The sequence below is a fragment of the Coturnix japonica genome, chromosome 1 (genome assembly GCF_054131305.1).
Source record: "Coturnix japonica strain WE chromosome 1, WE-NBRP24, whole genome shotgun sequence".
NCBI classification, from domain to species: Eukaryota; Metazoa; Chordata; class Aves; order Galliformes; family Phasianidae; genus Coturnix; species Coturnix japonica.
The window spans coordinates 34,557,683-34,575,085 of record NC_140663.1 but is presented as its reverse complement, the minus strand read 5'-3'; the positions used below and the strand labels follow the sequence as shown (position 1 = coordinate 34,575,085).

Here is a 17,403-nt window from a genome sequence, read left to right as displayed (position 1 = left end):
ATCTTCTTAATCAGTATCTCGTGACTGGAGTTAACAAGTACTTCTGATTAACTTCTGAAAACATTAAATAGCAGCGATGGATTCATTTTTCCCCCCTAATGAGGTTTCAGTTGTTGCTTTCAAAAGAGAAGTCCTGCTACAGAAGACAATGAATAAATGAGACGAACTGAAGTGTATATAGTGAACATAACGAACTGATACCCATATGGGAGAGTCTCTGATTTCCCTGGGCAGCTGTCAGAGTAATTGTCAGTCTCAAAACCAGGGGAAGAAAACAAAAATTATAATAAGAAACCCTCCCCCATACCAAACGTTATATTGAATAGCTTTCCTTTAACCTCTCCTAAAATCCTGCTGTTAGCCAAGCAATCAGCACAGCCTGAGCTGTGTAAATTTAATGGTTTAAACCTGTGACCGAACCTACCTTGGTAAAAAAAAAGTAACTCCTGGAGAATACAACTTCCAGTCTGTGATGCCAGCTGTTCCACTATCAAATGGCTACTCTGCCTTCCTTTCTAGCTGTACCATGAACTGACATATCAAGATAACACGAGATTTTTGGCAGATCAAATTTTCAGTTATTAGACATACACTGTGGATGACTTTGTCTTAATCACCTTGTCGATCTAAACAGATAAGTACACGGCAAGGAAAAGGCTAACTACTGTTAAAGGTATTTTGCCACTGGTTTTATACTTAATTGTTTTTAGCAACACCAACAAAGAAGTGAATAAAAGAAAAGGAGGTGGGAGCAAAGGAGATGGCATTCTCTATTTTTGCTTATGATGGGATAAAATCAACTTGGAGATCTCTATAATCACTCTTTGGCAGTTTTGAATTACAGATCCACTCAGGAATTTTGCTCTTGGGATCATCTTTGTTTATAATATAATGTTTACATTCCATTTTAGCTTATTACCGCCGAGCATGGAGTAGCACAGAATAGCACAGTCTTTTTCTCCAATGGATATCAATTAAACCTTGATGCAGTGTTAACTCCTTAACAGACAGCTTTGACTTAGGAGTGTTGTTTTGAAGGAGCGTTTAATTCTTTTGTATAAGTAATGCGATTCTGCAAATGAGCTTGCATTACTGGTACATTTTTTAAGTGATCTCCTTTGGATTTTAAGCCAGAAAAGATCTTTCACAGCAGAACTCCAGAGCACATTGTTATCAGCTCCATCTGCTTTCAAAGAAGAACAAAATCCCAGCTGTCCAGAGTGACAAAGGAAAACATTTTGGCAAATTCTGTAATTTTATTCTATTATCTCTTTCTTCCATCTCCCTCACTGATTCATTTAAATCTCTTCCTCTCATATGATTTAAGTGATCATTTGGAAATGGAACAAGTTACTGGTGCTGTGGGAATCAGTCATATGACAGTTAACAATGACAGCAAAGTGACTTCTAGTTCAGTTACCAACTAAATCCAGTGAATTTAGAACACAAACTTCTGCTTAATGCACAGCTGGAGAGACTGCTGAAATTCTGAAATGGTGTTCAAATGACTACAGTGGAGAAAAACCAGAAAATTAGATGAAAATACAGATGTAATGCATTAACAGTCAAGGTATTATGGATTTTTGGAAAGCATGACAATAAGGCAAAGCCTGCAGAGCCCTTCCTTTAAGCGCACAAACTTCTCCCTTCTCACATACACAAAGTACAACTTTCTTCAGTGATATATAATTCTGTACAGACATTCTACCTGGAAAAAAAGGTGTATTCCACTATTGGGTACTAAATTCAAGAGTGAAACCAAGGGGAACAACCAGAATACTATGGTCTTTAAGCCAGACAGAGTCTTTTTGTTCTGGTTCCATACAACATAAGCACAGCTCTGTTCGGATTCATGACTGAGAATCTTCTCCTCTGCCACAATGCAGATAAATAGCTTTAAATGCAGTGCATTTATTTTAAATACTAGCAAGGCCTTCAATATGAGGATCTTAATGCTCTGAGAAAAATCAATGGTCAATGATTCAGATCTTTTAATTTTACAGATGGGTAAAACTGAGTTTAAGCAACTTCCCTGAGGGCAAGAAGAATATTGACAAAGCTGAAGGAGAAGCAGATCTTTAGCCTTTCTGCCTCCAGCTTTACTCACATCATCCTTCCTAAAGTGATACAGCAGCAACAGGAATATACCAATAGTCATAAATGTATTATTAATAAGCCATTGCTAGAGATGGTTTTTCACAAAGCAGCAATAGTTTTTCTGCTCCAAAAACAGCAGATTCTGGCGAACAATCTTCCAGTAATTTGGCTTCAATGTTAATCTGCTACCTCAGAGATAAAATGACAGTTGTGTATGGCAATTTATGTTTGAGTCAGCATATTTAAAAAGACAAAAAGAAAAAGACATCACCACCGAGAAGTCAGCATGTACCTCCATCACCACACATCAGGAAAGTAGGAAATTCCTTCACGGTATCAGAGCACACATCGCTGGTACCACACATATTAGTGCTTCATGGCTACTCAGAGTTCTAGAGGTTATTACATTGAATCACTGCACATTTCTGTACTGTACTCTCCTTTGTTTCTCATTTCTGATGCTAACAACAAACACAAAGTCATCTGACCTCTGCAACTTAGCCAAAAAGAACATCTGGAAGTTAGCCCTTATGAACAACAAATCATGGACATGGTGTTTATACCCGGCAATTAAACAAATAAATTATTGGCAGCTTCCCTCTTGTCCTGTTTTACTGGTAAAATCAGTTCAACCATAATGATCACACTTTCTGCTCAGACTTACCATGCAGCTTACTGCCATCACTTTATGTATTCAGAGAAAGAAATTTCCTAACACTGTTCCCTATCAGTAAGGTAAAGGAGGAACTGTCAGTATCATAAGGTTGTCTTTTTAGTGGGAACTAAGAACAACTTTTCCCAGTTAAAAAGAGATGGCTCCAGTCCTAAGTACTGCACACCTTCAACTGTGCACAAAGGATTACAAAGACTATGAACTAAGGGTATTATTTTCCAGAAAAATCAAGAAACAGATGGAATATAACAGGAACAAAACATCTTAATGTGCATTTATGCTATAAATTGTCACAGAATCACAGAAGCACAGAATAGCCTGGGTTGGAAGGGACCTCAAGGATCATGAAGCTCCAAACCCCCTGCCACAGGCGGGGCCACCAATCTCCCCAATTAATACTAGACCAGGCTGCCCAGGGCCCCATCCAACCTGGCCTTGAACACCTCCAGGGATGGGGCATCCACAACCTCTCTGGGTAGCCTGAGCCAGCACCTCACCACTCTCTTGGTAAAGAAATTCCCCTTGACATCCAACCTAAATCTTCCCTCCCTCAACTCAAAACCATTTCCCCTTGTCCTGCTGTTAGGTACCCTTTCAAAGAGTTGACTCCCCTCCTCACATCTTTACGTGCAAGCATCTGCTCAAAATACTTACATGTATCTGTGCACACATGGACATTCATACACATCTCTCTATGTGTGGAGATACATACTGAAAAGAGGATTAACTTGAGCAAGGGATAAGGAAAACAAAAACAAAAAACAGATAGAGGACAAAAGCCATGTGACAGCAATAGAAGGAAGATGATAGGTAAGGAAAATACACCTGACAGGAAGGAGAAAACAACAGCAGCAGCAACAACAAAAGGAAAGAAGGAACAGACAAAAAATAAATAAATAAATATCAGGAGCCCAACCTTTAACGACAGCCTGCTGACTCGCATTTCAACCACAGGCTTATTTTTCCTTCAAGAACAATACATTTTGAACTGGAAATGCAGCTGCTCTGTGATGTACCTTCAGGTAAAGCCCTGGATGCCAAGGGCTGTCCTGCTGCCTGGGTTCAGGCACTCAAGTGAAAGTGCTGTTCAAGGAAATAGCTGTGGCTGATGCTGACGATTCTAGATGTCAAGAAATTTTATAGTTTAAAAAAAAAAGTATGGATTTTCCACGCAGCATTGCTTACTGAAACAAAGATTTACTGCACCTAAACATACCATCAAAAATAGGTAACATTCTGAGATTCAGTATACTAACACGGGTGTATCCTGAAAGTTCATCTTTGTGTTGGAGAGATGGCTTTGTTGTTTTCCCCTTCCCTCAAACCAGAGCTGGCAAGTAGATGAAATATACTAGTATGAAAGAAACTCCATAGCTCCACCTGCTTTTTCTTCTCACAATCTTAGTTTGTGTGTATACGTGCAATTATACTCAAGGATCCTCATGGCTATACTTGTGTTTGCTGTGAACAAACAGCAGGGGGAAAAAAAGAGGAATTTTGTACTGAAAAGAAAATCCCATGTGCAAAGTTCTTTCCTCCTTTTGCATTCTTTTGTACTCCGGCACTGGACAACAGCTACTACCTCTACCTGAGTATTGAAAAACAAAAGCAAAGCACTTCCCAGCAGTATCCTGTTATTGAGATGCTGCAGGTATGCATTCTTATCACAGAATCACAAAATCACAGAAATACCCGGGTTGGAAAGGACCTCAAGGATCATGTAGTTCCAACCCCCCTGCCTAGCAGGGCCACCAAACATACGCCTTTACTCTTATGCTTAAGTTTTAGGTATAACAAAGTATAGTCTTCCATTTGGCAACAATATCCTGACTCAGAGAGAGCCTTGAGAATATGTCTTTACCCTAAGTCTGCACGTTGCTTCCTTCCACGTGCATTTCTTACAGCAAACATTCAAAAATACTAAAAGACTCATTTGTAGAAACTAGGCTTTAAACATGTCTGTGCATCGTTTTTGCATTTGAACCAAGCTCTGACAATTCTTTCTTACTCTCTCATAGGGTGAATTCACATACCGTATCCAGGAAAACAAGATCTACTTTAATGCAGGACTGCTGGTAATCACTCCATGATTCCATCAGATGTTCCTGTACAGAAGCTAAAAAACACAATCCCAGATATAGATGTCCTCTCATATGTTGCTTAAGGCCAGACCTATCTAGAATGAGTTTAAAAGGCTATTACAACTCTGCTTTACAAGCAGGCCCACAACTGTCTCTCAAGAGACTTCTTGCTTTAACACATATGTATCAGTCTTAAAAAAAATCTTTATATCCCTCCTGCAAAGGTACATTGCAGTGCATTTCCACACTGGCTTATTTCTTCGTACACAGCAGCAGAAGATGCCTCTCTTTACAGTGTCAATAACTGTAGCTCCAGGGGAATTAAAGAAGAAAGTAAGTGAGACTGCCATCCATGACACAGAGATTCCACAGTACCCACAATGCTTTATTTCTGCTGTTAGAATGCTGTTAGAATCCTTGACCTGAGTTTGGGATTCAATTAAAATCTCAAGGAACAGCACAGAACGATTTCAATAAAATAGCCAAACAAACAAGGTAACAACCACCACCACTTTTTCTGTACAGTTCTACCAGTCTTTAAACACAAAAGCACCTTTTTATTAATACAGAAGTGGAACAATAATTAAAATTACTAAAAAATAAGTGGACAGCGGGGGTAGGAAAGCAGGACAGTGTTGCTAACTATGTCAGCAACAAAATCCATTCCTAATTGTAGCATGCCTCAAAGGGCAATATCTTCCCATACATGGTAATGGAGGGTCAATATTATTCAGTAATACTTCTTAAAGAATGGAAAAAAGAGAGCCATGTGAAAGTTTTCCTCCACTCGTAGCAGAAAGCCTACAGGGCAGCAAAGAATTTTATCACTTCTCGGGAAAAAAAATTATTCATAGCCAACACAAACAAAACCCCACCTTCTTCTCACTCTACTCTGCAGCGTGTATCACAAATGATGCTGCAGCATACATGCAAAATAGTATTCTTTTCAGCTATCTGATTACGCAAAAATATGTCAGAATAAAACAACTGCAAAGCAGCTGAGCTTCTTCCAGTCACACAGTGATGATGTCCTGGTACAGCTTCTACCTGGTATTCCTGAATGAGTCTTATTCAGTTAGCAGGCAAGATGACACTGAGCAGAAAGGAACCAAATAAGAAACCAAGACATACTACTGAAATATACAACACAGGCAGCATCTTTTCATGAAAACAATGAATCGACCAGTATTTAATATTTCAGCTATTTTGGTGCAGCACTGAGTCAAAATATTGCTCTGTAATTGACACTTCATTGCATGTAATCAGTTAGGAAAGACAAAAAAGAGGGGGGGACGGAAAAAAGCATAATAAAGAAGTGGGTACTCTCATATTTGCATCGTGGTTCTCTAATAAGAGAAACAAAAATTGTAAGCAAGAATTCACTTTAAGAAATATTAAATATCAGTTCCATATTCCATAAAATGATATTTAATACCATCTATTGAGCCTATAAAGATTGCAAATTGGAACAGCTGCACTAGCAGAGCGCATTGAACAATTTCAGAGAGTGGGATATAGAGACTGAGGAGTCAGGTGGTGGGGCCCTGGGGAGGTTTGACAGTGAGGGATGTAATTCAAGTCTTTCTTGCATAAATTTTGAAACAGAACACTCCTGGCGTATGGAGGGAGACAGTTTAAGGGAAAGAGGAATGTAATATGTGACAGCTTCAGGAAAGAATTTGGAGAGCAATTGCAGTTATTCCCACAGCTAATTTCTCCTTATCTGTTTGATGGGTTCTTCCCATTTCTGCCGAATTCAGAAGTATTAAAGAAGAAACAACAATAAACCAAGAACAGAACAATTTTCTCCTCCCAACCACGAAGACGTCTCCCCATCCGCTCACTCTGCTATTTTTGGTGAAAAGCCTGAATATATAACCTGAAAAATAAAACCTGCCAGCTGTTGTGAGATAAGGGATAACAGTGAACATTGAGCTTAATGACTCTCTGACTCTTCGAGAGATCTTCAAACCTCCAGTTGTTTGCAAAGCATTTCTTGACAGAGACACAGATGAGCAGGTGGACAAAACAAAACAAAAAAACATACACATATGTATATATGTATATATGTGAGAGGGACTGGTGAGGGGGGAGGGGAATGAAAACTCAGAGCTGCCTTGGAGACAGAAGTAAAATCAGGATGGAAGAAATCAACTTTTCAGGGAGAGAACAAGCAACACCATCCAGATCCTGGCTTGTCACAATAGCAACAAACGTGGCCCATCCAATACTTAATGCCATTACTGTATAAAAAAAGACTGTTGGCTGACTATAACATCACTAATAAACTAAGAATGGAGACATGCAATTGGGGAGTACAGATAAAGCAGTATGAGCATGTTTGCAAGAACATATAGTGTTCCTGGCCCAAATGTCTCGTGATGATTGACAGATTTTCCTGAAATAATCCATATGCTTAATATTGACTACAATGAAGTAGGCAGAGAATGGAGGAATAGTTCTGATTCCTCCCATTTCACTGGGTTGCTGCCCTTTTAAAACCCTTTTCTTCTGATTTGATTTTTAAAGAATTTCATATCAAGACAGCCTGATGATTTTGATGCTAGACTCCTATTTTATCTTAATAGCAAAAAAACTACCTGATTATTGGCCATTTAGTTAATCTTCAAAGGGAGATAAGCTGCGCTGTGCACACATTCAGTCCAAAACATCCAACGGTAGTCAAGGACTGTTTGGTATTCCTGCTTTTTTAATTACATTTAATTACTACCCAATATTACAGTCACGGTGCCTATTAAAAACCCTCTGAGCTCAGTGGCTCATCAGCCTCCAGAAAGACTAACAGACATAGTGTGTTTTGTTCTGAAAGTAACTGAGATCCTTACACTTTCTCATATTTAACATTCAGATACATTCAGATGGTAATGATGGAGCATTAAACTTCCTTTCTTCACTGTATTCTGCATGGTAGATTTCAAATCAAGAAACACATCATGTGGTACAAGTTAGGACAGAGACCCAGCGGGTTTGTCTTCCTCTCAAACAGCCTAGACAATGCAGAACAACAGAAAGCAGCAAATTTGTTAGCCCACAAAGCAGATGTGCCAAATCTTTGAGACATGGTGAACTATTGTTAGTGGGAACCATTTTGTGCATTACTGTTGTTCTGAAGCAATTTTACAAGTTTACGCAAGGTCAAGTAGATAAACAATACTCGAGGGTATTCTAATCCATGTTATTTGCCTACGTGTTGCCTCACGTGCACCCATACACTTGAGGTGAAGCGCTCTCAGGCTCCAGACTTTAACAAGGCCGCAGCTGCAGCATCATTCAAAGGCTTAGCTTTGCCTGCCTGCAGCCAGCAGGTGCTCTTCCAAGATACTGAGTAGCCTGGATAGTCTGTCAAAGAAATGCCCAGAATGGCACTTCCTTTTGGGAGAAAAACATTAAAATTAAAGAAATAGCCAGATAAATCTGGATATGTATCTTATAGGTTTGGCTGGCATAAACTATGTATGTGACCAACAGATAACAAATTTTTCCATCGATTTTGAAAACAGAATAATCCCATTAAATGATAAATTGCAGGTTAATCAGTGTTTTCTGGATTTTCAAATGGTTATTTACAGCAAGTTTCTCATTGAAACCTGTTATTCAAACTAGTAGTTCATAACTCCCTGTGTCATTTACTGTGCACTGAAATCATGAATCTGCACACTGCCATACATGGTTATAAATGTATTTGCTACTTAGCAGCTTTCGTGTCCCAAAGCTCTGAGTATTTCCACACTTTTAAAATAGGAAATTACAGTGCACTACATGAATGAGGAATAGATGCAGAAGCACAGCATTTAACCTGAAATGTCCATACAGATGAAGCTGCATGTATGGCACTTTCAGCATGGTGCATGGGGAAGGGGATAGCCACATTTTGGACTGAGATACTATGGCCACATGGGCCTCAAGCAGAGGTGATGGACATCCCAAATCTGTCTATTCCATCTCAGTTCCTGAATCTTCCCTCCCAGCTAGAAAAATCTGCAAATGGAAATGCAATGTCTGTGTTCCATAGGAAATCAAATTAACTGATTACAATGATCTTCCTGAAATCTTCTTCTAAGAACTGTCTCCTGTTGGCCTGTTTCCTTTCTTTCCCCAACACTTCAGGCACAGAAACTGGACTACTGCTACCATGCAGACAATAAAGTCTCTCATTTTGTTTTGTATATGAGGTCAAAAAACTGAGTAGGAGTCCAGCTGGGTATACCTGCCAGGCTTACAAAGGCAAGCAGCATATTGATGGATATCAGTGAAATATCATAATGGCTTGGAGTCACAGAAAGACTGAGGAGCTTGATAGTTCTGCAACCATGAAATTACTATGCACCTATTTAAAATGCAAATGATAGTATTTGATGTGCTTTGAGAGAAGGAGCATATCTGAGCACCCTATAAGCATTACAATTCATACGTTAGCAAAATGAAAATATTATAAACATGGTTCTCTAGGCCCAAATCCAGACATAGAGAAAGCAACTATATAGTTCATACCATCCTTTGAAATTATTAGAATAGCTAAATGCCAAAGTCTACTCTGCATTTTTATAACCACCTTGTTAGTTTTATAACTTTAATTATGCAAAAAGAATGTTTCTGCATTTTGTTCTTCTTTGTTAAATTCCCCATGCAAAAGCATTCCAGTGGCAACACATACTGCAGCAACATGGCAGTTAAATCTTAACAGAATACAATATTTTTTTTTTATTAATGAAAACGCAAGATCTCTTAAGAGATACATTTCAACTTCTGCTCGACCCAGGCACAGCACCAACACAGCATCTATTTCTGACAGTCAGCCGGTATTTTCCAAAATTATCCATTTTTATTTCACTTATTTCTGCCTAATGTATTTCTAAACACCCCTTGCATCTAATGCCATGTAAAAACCAGTCAAATTACTATCACTACTTGTATACAGTCTTATTTTAATAACATGTAATGTCCCATTAAAAACAGAAGAAAAAAAGAAGAAAAAGAAAAGCAGCACAGCAAAGGTATGAAATTTCTAGTTAGGTTTCCTGTATGTAATGAAAAATAACCAGACTTCTGCTTGTTATCATAAAATTCAGTTCTTCAGCATCAACTCTGCCACAAGACCAAAGATTTTTAGCAGTTACAGAGTCTTTAGTGATCATTTTGTAGTTTTATGGCTGGGTAAAATATCCTCCAGTTCACTCAAAGACAAATTTGACCTCAAGGTGTAACAGAACCTCTTTGAAACAATCTTTCTACTCCTAAGCAATCTGAAGAGTCAGTATCTATCTGCTAAATCCCTTTTGAGAAGAAAAAACAAAAAAGGGGGAGAGGAAAAGAGAATTGTCACCTTCGAGCATACTCAATTCCATATCAGATAATAATGGCTCAGAAAACAGTTCAGTGGATGTTGAGATTAACCCTAACATTTCTCAGCTTTTCTTTCATGCAGTAAAAGGGTGGGAATTAGGACTTGGAGAAAGTCCCATGCTCTAAGCCAGCTATCTTCTGTTTTCTCTATCTTTTCCATTACAAAGATCCTGCTCATGTCTGAACATAACTTCTCAATATCACATCGCATGTGTTATCGTGGTGCATTTCCAGCAATTCTGTGCACTTCAGAATGTGACTTCAAAATCAGCTGTGACTGAATAATTCAGGTTAATACATACAAATTTCAGAGGTACAAAACCAAATGGAAGTGGGATGTAGGAAAGAATTTTCCATAGTGTGGAAATGTGAATTTACATGCGCTAATTGCCTTGGTTACCGAAGAATGAAACTTGAATAGCAACAATTAATTATCACAAAACCAAATTATATAGAACTATTGGTAGGGAGCTGTTGACACAAATTACCAGGCAAACAGGCAGTATTAGAAACAAAATTAGCAGACAATGAAGAAACACAATCCCTCACAGCAGTTCATGCTGGTTGAACGATGGCAGACTACCTTTTCAATGAAAGCATGCTGATTTTCAGTTTTAACATTGAAAGAGTTGGCATTCCATTACAACATAATTAAGTACACGTTAAAATAGCCTTACCTTTTTTTGATCTTCTAGTTTGTGACTTACTGGATTCCTTCCATGTTTGTTCATCTCTGAAGATAAATCCATCACATTCACTCCTTGCCCTCAAAACAAAATTGGTTCAGCAATGCAGCAAACGAATCCAAAAAACAGGGGCTACAAATGCACAGGCAGGGTGTTTTTTCCATCACACGTCATCTCTGGACATCAGTGATTTGTAGAAGTGCCTAAGAAATCCATTGAACGAGCTGAGGAAAACTTCACAGTTCACTCTTGGGACTTTCCAAATCACCATAGCGTTTTAAAAAGCCAATGCTTAAGAAGATAAATATTCTTCCACTACTATCCACAGCCGCTATCTGTGACTTTCTTTACAGGTTTCCATTGTATGTAAGGTTACATTCTGACTGTGAACCTGTTGAGGGGAAAAAAAAAAAGTATAAGGTTAATCTGCAATTTGCCATCACTTTTGTAGATGTCTGCCCTTCTCAGGTATGAGGGCTTTTTGTTTTTGTTTGCTTATTTGTTTTGTCATTTAATAATTAGTGTAGGCTGAATTTAAGAATGATCCCACTTGATCCCCTCCACATTGCAGATGGTATACAGAATATTCACTGTGAAGAGAGCAAATTCCAATTGTGGAGAAAAGAAACATTCAAAGAAAGAGAGAAGCAAACACTATTTGAATGAAGAAAGTATTGATGAAAATTTTACACCACTATAATCTGATGCTCACTCAGTTCCTTCAGAAAGCAATAAAGCAATATCCAGTATAAAACTGACAGAGTCAGACGTGGAAAATCTGCAGTCAAAATATTAAGTCCAAGATCATATGAAAAAAAGAAAAGTAGAACAAAAATAAAAATGAACAAAAAACCTCTCCCCCAAATTCTCTTTAAGGCTGTAATCAAGGGGGGAGGGTAAGGGAGGATGCCACTAAAAACGAGATATGGCTGCCAGAAAGTTCTACTAGTAACAGTATGAGAAGGCACAGAAGTACCTTTTCTGTCACTTTTGACAGTAAAATCATAGAGTATTCATGCCTTTGGTGCATTTGAAATCCAATTGTTGAACTCGATTAAATGAGTAGATAAGGTCTACACAGAAATTAACTTGAATGCCAATTCAATTCATTTTAAATGCCATAAAGCTCACAATATGTCCTCACTATCACATACGGAATAAGAAATGTGTAGACAGGGGATTGAATAATACACAATAGGTCATGTAATCCATCTATAATAAAAAGTCATTGAAAAGGTGATTTTCTCTTAACAAGGTAAATAAATCTAGTGCAGTCATTGCCAGTATTACTATCAGCTTAAACTGCTTTTTAATTGTACCTAAGTTGCATGTGTTACTCCACTGTAACTGATTTATACTCAGGCCCAGAACTGTAAACTTGATGGCTGGACTCTGCTTCCAGACAAGGAAATCCACATTTAGGCACCTATGATTTTTCCCTCCAAGGTGCCTAAGTATGAGGTTAACAGCCAAGTCTGACGGCAGTTTCTAGGAGGATCTGAACCAATCTTATGTATTTGCAATGGAATTCGTATAATCACAGAATGGCTTGGGTTGGAAGGGATCTTTATGACCACCTGGTTCCAACCCCCTGCTATAGGCAGGGACACCTCCCTCTAGGACAGGTTGCTCACAGCCCCATCCAGCCTGGCCTTGAATGCTTCCAGGGAGGGGCATCCATAAACTCACTGGGAAACCTGTTACAATACCTCACCACCCTCACTGTAAAGATATGTAGTCTAAATCTAGCCTCTACCAGTTTAAAACCTTTCCCCATTTTCCATAATGTCACTATGCAGAAATATGAAACACAAGGTACCACTGCAGTCACCAATATATGGATTTATAACTGTCGCAGTTCTAGAGCACAGATAAGTCAAAGCCAAGCTGTTAAAAATGAGCAGTTTCTCTGGTTCATTGTATGGTCAGACTTAAATTATATTACTCCCCGTGCCTAGCAATTATGCTATACTAGGCAATTAAGCTATTCTGTGGAACTGTATCATGTTTTCAAGTCAAAGTTGGATAGAATGCAAATAACTTTGTTTGGACTGCCCTCATTACTTTTAGCATGCAAAGCACAGGATGGTAATTCTTCCTTATTCCATTCAGCATATTGTTCAGTGGTCTCCAGCCTTTTCAAAATAAACAGCTGTAATGAAATGCTCTTGGATAGCAAGTTTTGTTGTGTTGTTCAGTTTTGTTTTTTATTATAAAATATCCAGGATCCTTGAAACCCTACAGACCACAAGCTAGATAGCATGGATCACATATCATCTACAAATACAGAATGCAAGAGGAATCAGAGTTTTCTAGTAATGCTGTTCCCTTAATAGACATGTAACAGTCATTCAGTAAGAACCTCTAATCATTTGCAAGTAGTCTTAATAAAACAGTCTGGCAGAGTAAGCATGTAGCACTGCAAACATGGGCCTAAAGCAAGCGAGTGAGCTACCTGAGCGAGGCACAGGCCTAGACTCATTAAAAAGCACAATAAAGGAAGTATTTTGCAGAAGTGTTTCTGACTGTGGGTTACTGAATTACTACTCTTAGAAACACGCTATGTTAGGAACTCTGAGCGATTAAGCTTCTGGTTTAGTTACATCTATTATATGCTTTAATTCAGTTAGATATAATTCAGATGAAACACGCCTGGGAAAATTTGTTTTTCTTCACAATGAGCCGTATGTTATTCACAGATTACTGGGGAAATCCCGAGATAATTATCTGAGACACAGCCAGAGCTATTCCTTCTATATTCTTATTATCAACACAGGTAGTTCTTGAAAAGTTTAAATCAATTGGGCCTTCAGGTGTATTAAAAATCCCTGACTTGCTGAAGTGAGTTCTGATAGCTACTTAGTAGGTCACGCACCGCAAAACTGCTCTGTTGTAGTCATTACTGGCAAGGATGGATACTGAAGCCACCAGAGATAATTCCTTTTCCATGATATTACTATAATCCCTACATGGATGTACTGAAATTTTGCCATGCCATTAAATCTGCATTGCAGTGAACTTGAGCCACGTCCAGGTATGAGACTGTGGCTATAATTAATGTTTTCTCTATTTTCCTTGTTTGTGTATAGAATAAGCATTATCAACTGCATTGATTAGGATTTATCTTTAAAAGCATTTGAGAGTTATGCTTTTATTAAAGCATTTCTAGAAATATTGATAAAGAAATTATTGTCTGGGTATTCTAACAAAAAGGGCCACAGGCATTTTAGAGGTAAGACATATCCATTTTCTCTGTTAATAACTTGTTATCAAATAGCTTACGCACAGCTATTAATGTTGCTGGTGCTCAATGAACATGCTGTGCATTGGTTTGCTTCTGGTTTTTGAGGGTTTTTGTTTGTTTGTTTCATTTTTCTTGTTCCTTTCCAGTCAGAAAATGAGCTGGGGTCTTGATGAGCAGCAAAGCTATTTAGAGAAGTGCAGGGATTGTGTTAGGAGTAGGGAGTCTTCAGGTTAGGCAGTAGACATAGATGAACAACCATAATGGAAATCCTAAGTGAAGTTTATGTGAGCATCCCATTTGCAAGTTGAGAGAGGCTGCAGCAAAGAGATGTGTGTCCACTCATCATACTCAGGATCTGTTGCTTAAATTCAAAAGTCAAAGGCTGGGACAGAGCCAAAATCAAACATTTTATCTGTCAATATCTTTGAAACATGACAGTAGGTAATTCAGGTGCAAAAGCAAATGTCGGCTTTGAATCTCAGTACAGAGCTAGAGGGAATGCAAGATGTGAGACAGGCACAGTTTCTGCCCATTAGCATTGGCAGCCTGGCAGAAGGGCTGGGAGCACACAAGTCAGAGTGTTATGATTCTGTTACTCCCACGAGATGAACACAACCTTAAGTACAAAGTCCTCTGCACCGGTGTCCTCCGTCCTGATCTTTAAGGCTATGGGTACAAAAAGATGCAAAGATCTGTAAAAGTCTGCACTATAGACATGCACCTCAGGTTCACCAGAGATCTAACTTCCATCCTTGACATGCTTCTATGAAACACCTAGGCAACATGGCATCTAAATATGGCCCTATTAATAACAGTAGCTTCACAGCTACTATAATGAAAGCATTTTAATGTTCTTGTTGGGCTTTTCCCAAAAGGAGAAAGAATTTAGGAACTCTGTATGGGCCTAAACAAGCATAGAAATCAGGCACACAAAGAGTTATCAGGTGACAACGATTATGTTGATTCTTGGAGAATCTGAGAGCAATGCCAAAGAACCCTGCATTTAGCCAGCATTCAGAATGAAAAGCCAGTATCTGTTCTCTGTAAACACGAACGATAAAAGTGCCATGGAAAGGCTTGTCTGCACCAGATAAAAGCCGTCTAGAAAGGCAGCTGGTGAGCCAAAAACAATCTCTCTAAGCATCGAGGCCTGCCTACAAATTTATTTTTTTCTGATACAAAATTACTTCTGGTTCAATAGCAGTAAAACCGGTCCAAATATACTGATTCATGGCAGTACAAAAAGCCATATTGTATGCAGCCCTTCCCAATCAATGCAATCCTGTTCACTCAGATGAAAAGCAACCACATAAGGACAAGTCCAGAGATGATACTTAACTGTTCTGTAAAGGAAGAAGCTCATCACTTCTACTTCAGACTGACTGCATGAGTTAATACAGGTTCAGATAGTGATTCAGATAGTAAAGTGAAATAAATAAATAAATAGATAATATCCTTTAGCAATATCTTGAGACATTACAGGTTCCAATATTCCCAAGAACCTTTGCTATAAATTGTACTTGTCTTAACTGCCTTGTTTTTGCACACAACAGTTTCAGATTCATTCCAGAATGGAGTTGGCTTGTATTTGATAAAAGTTTCGTAACAATAGTCAAATTAGTTTATTTTGGATTTCTCAAATCCTTTTTATTTGTTATAGCAAACTCCATCAAGCAGTATTAAAGCTATGCAGACAAGTTAGAGCTGCTGTTATGTATGAATTTTGTTTCAGATTTGGAATCGGCACTAGACAGGAATTTCTTATCCCTACCATCAACCAATTATTTGGCCACTGACCATCAGAGTTAAAGAGACACAAGGCAATATTTGAGATTCTGCTCCAGTTTTTATGATCTCCTATAGATTTCACAGAATCATAGAATTACACAGGTTGGAAAAGACCTCGAAGATCATCAAGTCCAACTACAGTCTAACCATAGTACCCTAACTCTAACAACCCTCTGCTAAATCATATCCCTGAGCACCACATCCAAATGGCTCTTAAACACATCCAGGGATGGCGACTCAATCACCTCCCTGGGGAGCCTATTCCAGTAGGCTTTCCCATTTCATGGGAGATGACACTTTGTTATATGTGCAGTACTCTACCAGAATACATGACTGAACATCAGACCTGAATAAAATTTGGTTATCCTATCAAGCTCTGTCCTGATGCTAAAATAACCATTTTGTGTGATATATAAATCATCTACACTTCGGTGTGCATCTTACAGCACTTTAGTAGAGGTGCTGCACTAGCCACATTCCAAATAAAACAGTTATTTCAACAACTTACGTATACTGGCTATTTTTAGTGGGATATTTCTGCATTTAAATGCAATTTAATCCAAAATTACATACAACAGCATACATAATATGCATTTCCTCACAGAAAGAGAATGTTTCAGTGAATGAAATAGAAAAATCTGAGATTCATGAGAAAGGCTAATAGAAAATAGAAGGGCCTGCAGACCTTTGAAATTTCATTTCTTAGGGAGAGATTATACCTTCCTTTCTGTTGCTTTTAGATTTTAACTTGTATGCTGAAAGAAGATGCAGAAGGTGTGTGCATGATCAGTGGCCATTCTCCTGGGACTTCCAGTCATCTCTAGCTATGTTGCTAAGACACCAGAAATCCCAGGTAATTTACTAAACATTTATTTTTACTCACTTTACAAAGTTTACAGGAAGAAAATGGCAGTCTGCTTTGGGAAATACCTAGATAGGTGGTAGGTTTATGGATACCAACACATCTGGTATTTCTTGATACTTCACACACCTCAAAACTTTGCTACCATTCCATGAATGGCAATGTTGTCCAACAGGAAGTGTGTTCTCTCTCATTCTTAGGTCACAAGTAACAGAAATGGGAGAAGAGACTAAAGATTCATATATATTCATGTTCTGAGCAATTTATATACTCATACACAGCAATTCCCTACTGAAAGTTCTCCAGTTACATGCAAAGGTTAAGTTTACTTCCCCACCTTACCGAAAATGAGAATACACTCTCACAAATTTGATAAACCTAAATCCTTAAATCTTATATTACCATTAAGCCACACAACCTCTCTTGGCCTACCATGACTTGCTAAATAACTTCACTGGATCAAAGCTAGCTGCTTCTTCAGAACATTTTTAACTTTATGCCTGTTGCAAGTGATAGAGCAAAAAAGCACACCTATCTTTGTAGAACATGCCTCTAATAATTTCACGGGCGTTTCAGAAGTGGATAATTTGTTTGTTCAGTATTTGTTT

The 17,403-nt window shown here is 38.3% G+C and overlaps 1 protein-coding gene across 11 annotated transcripts in view; it reads right to left on the bottom strand.

Annotated features, from left to right (window-relative positions):
• Positions 1–17,403, bottom strand: part of NAV3 (neuron navigator 3) — a 489,648-nt gene that overhangs the window by 358,772 nt on the left and 113,473 nt on the right. For all 11 annotated transcript variants that reach the window (XM_015857110.3, XM_085537405.1, XM_085537384.1 and 8 more), the window contains exon 2: positions 10,893–11,292. In XM_015857110.3, the coding sequence (XP_015712596.2) occupies positions 10,893–10,964 (72 nt within the window). In that variant the 5' untranslated portion in view covers positions 10,965–11,292. The remainder of the gene's footprint in view (positions 1–10,892; positions 11,293–17,403) is intronic.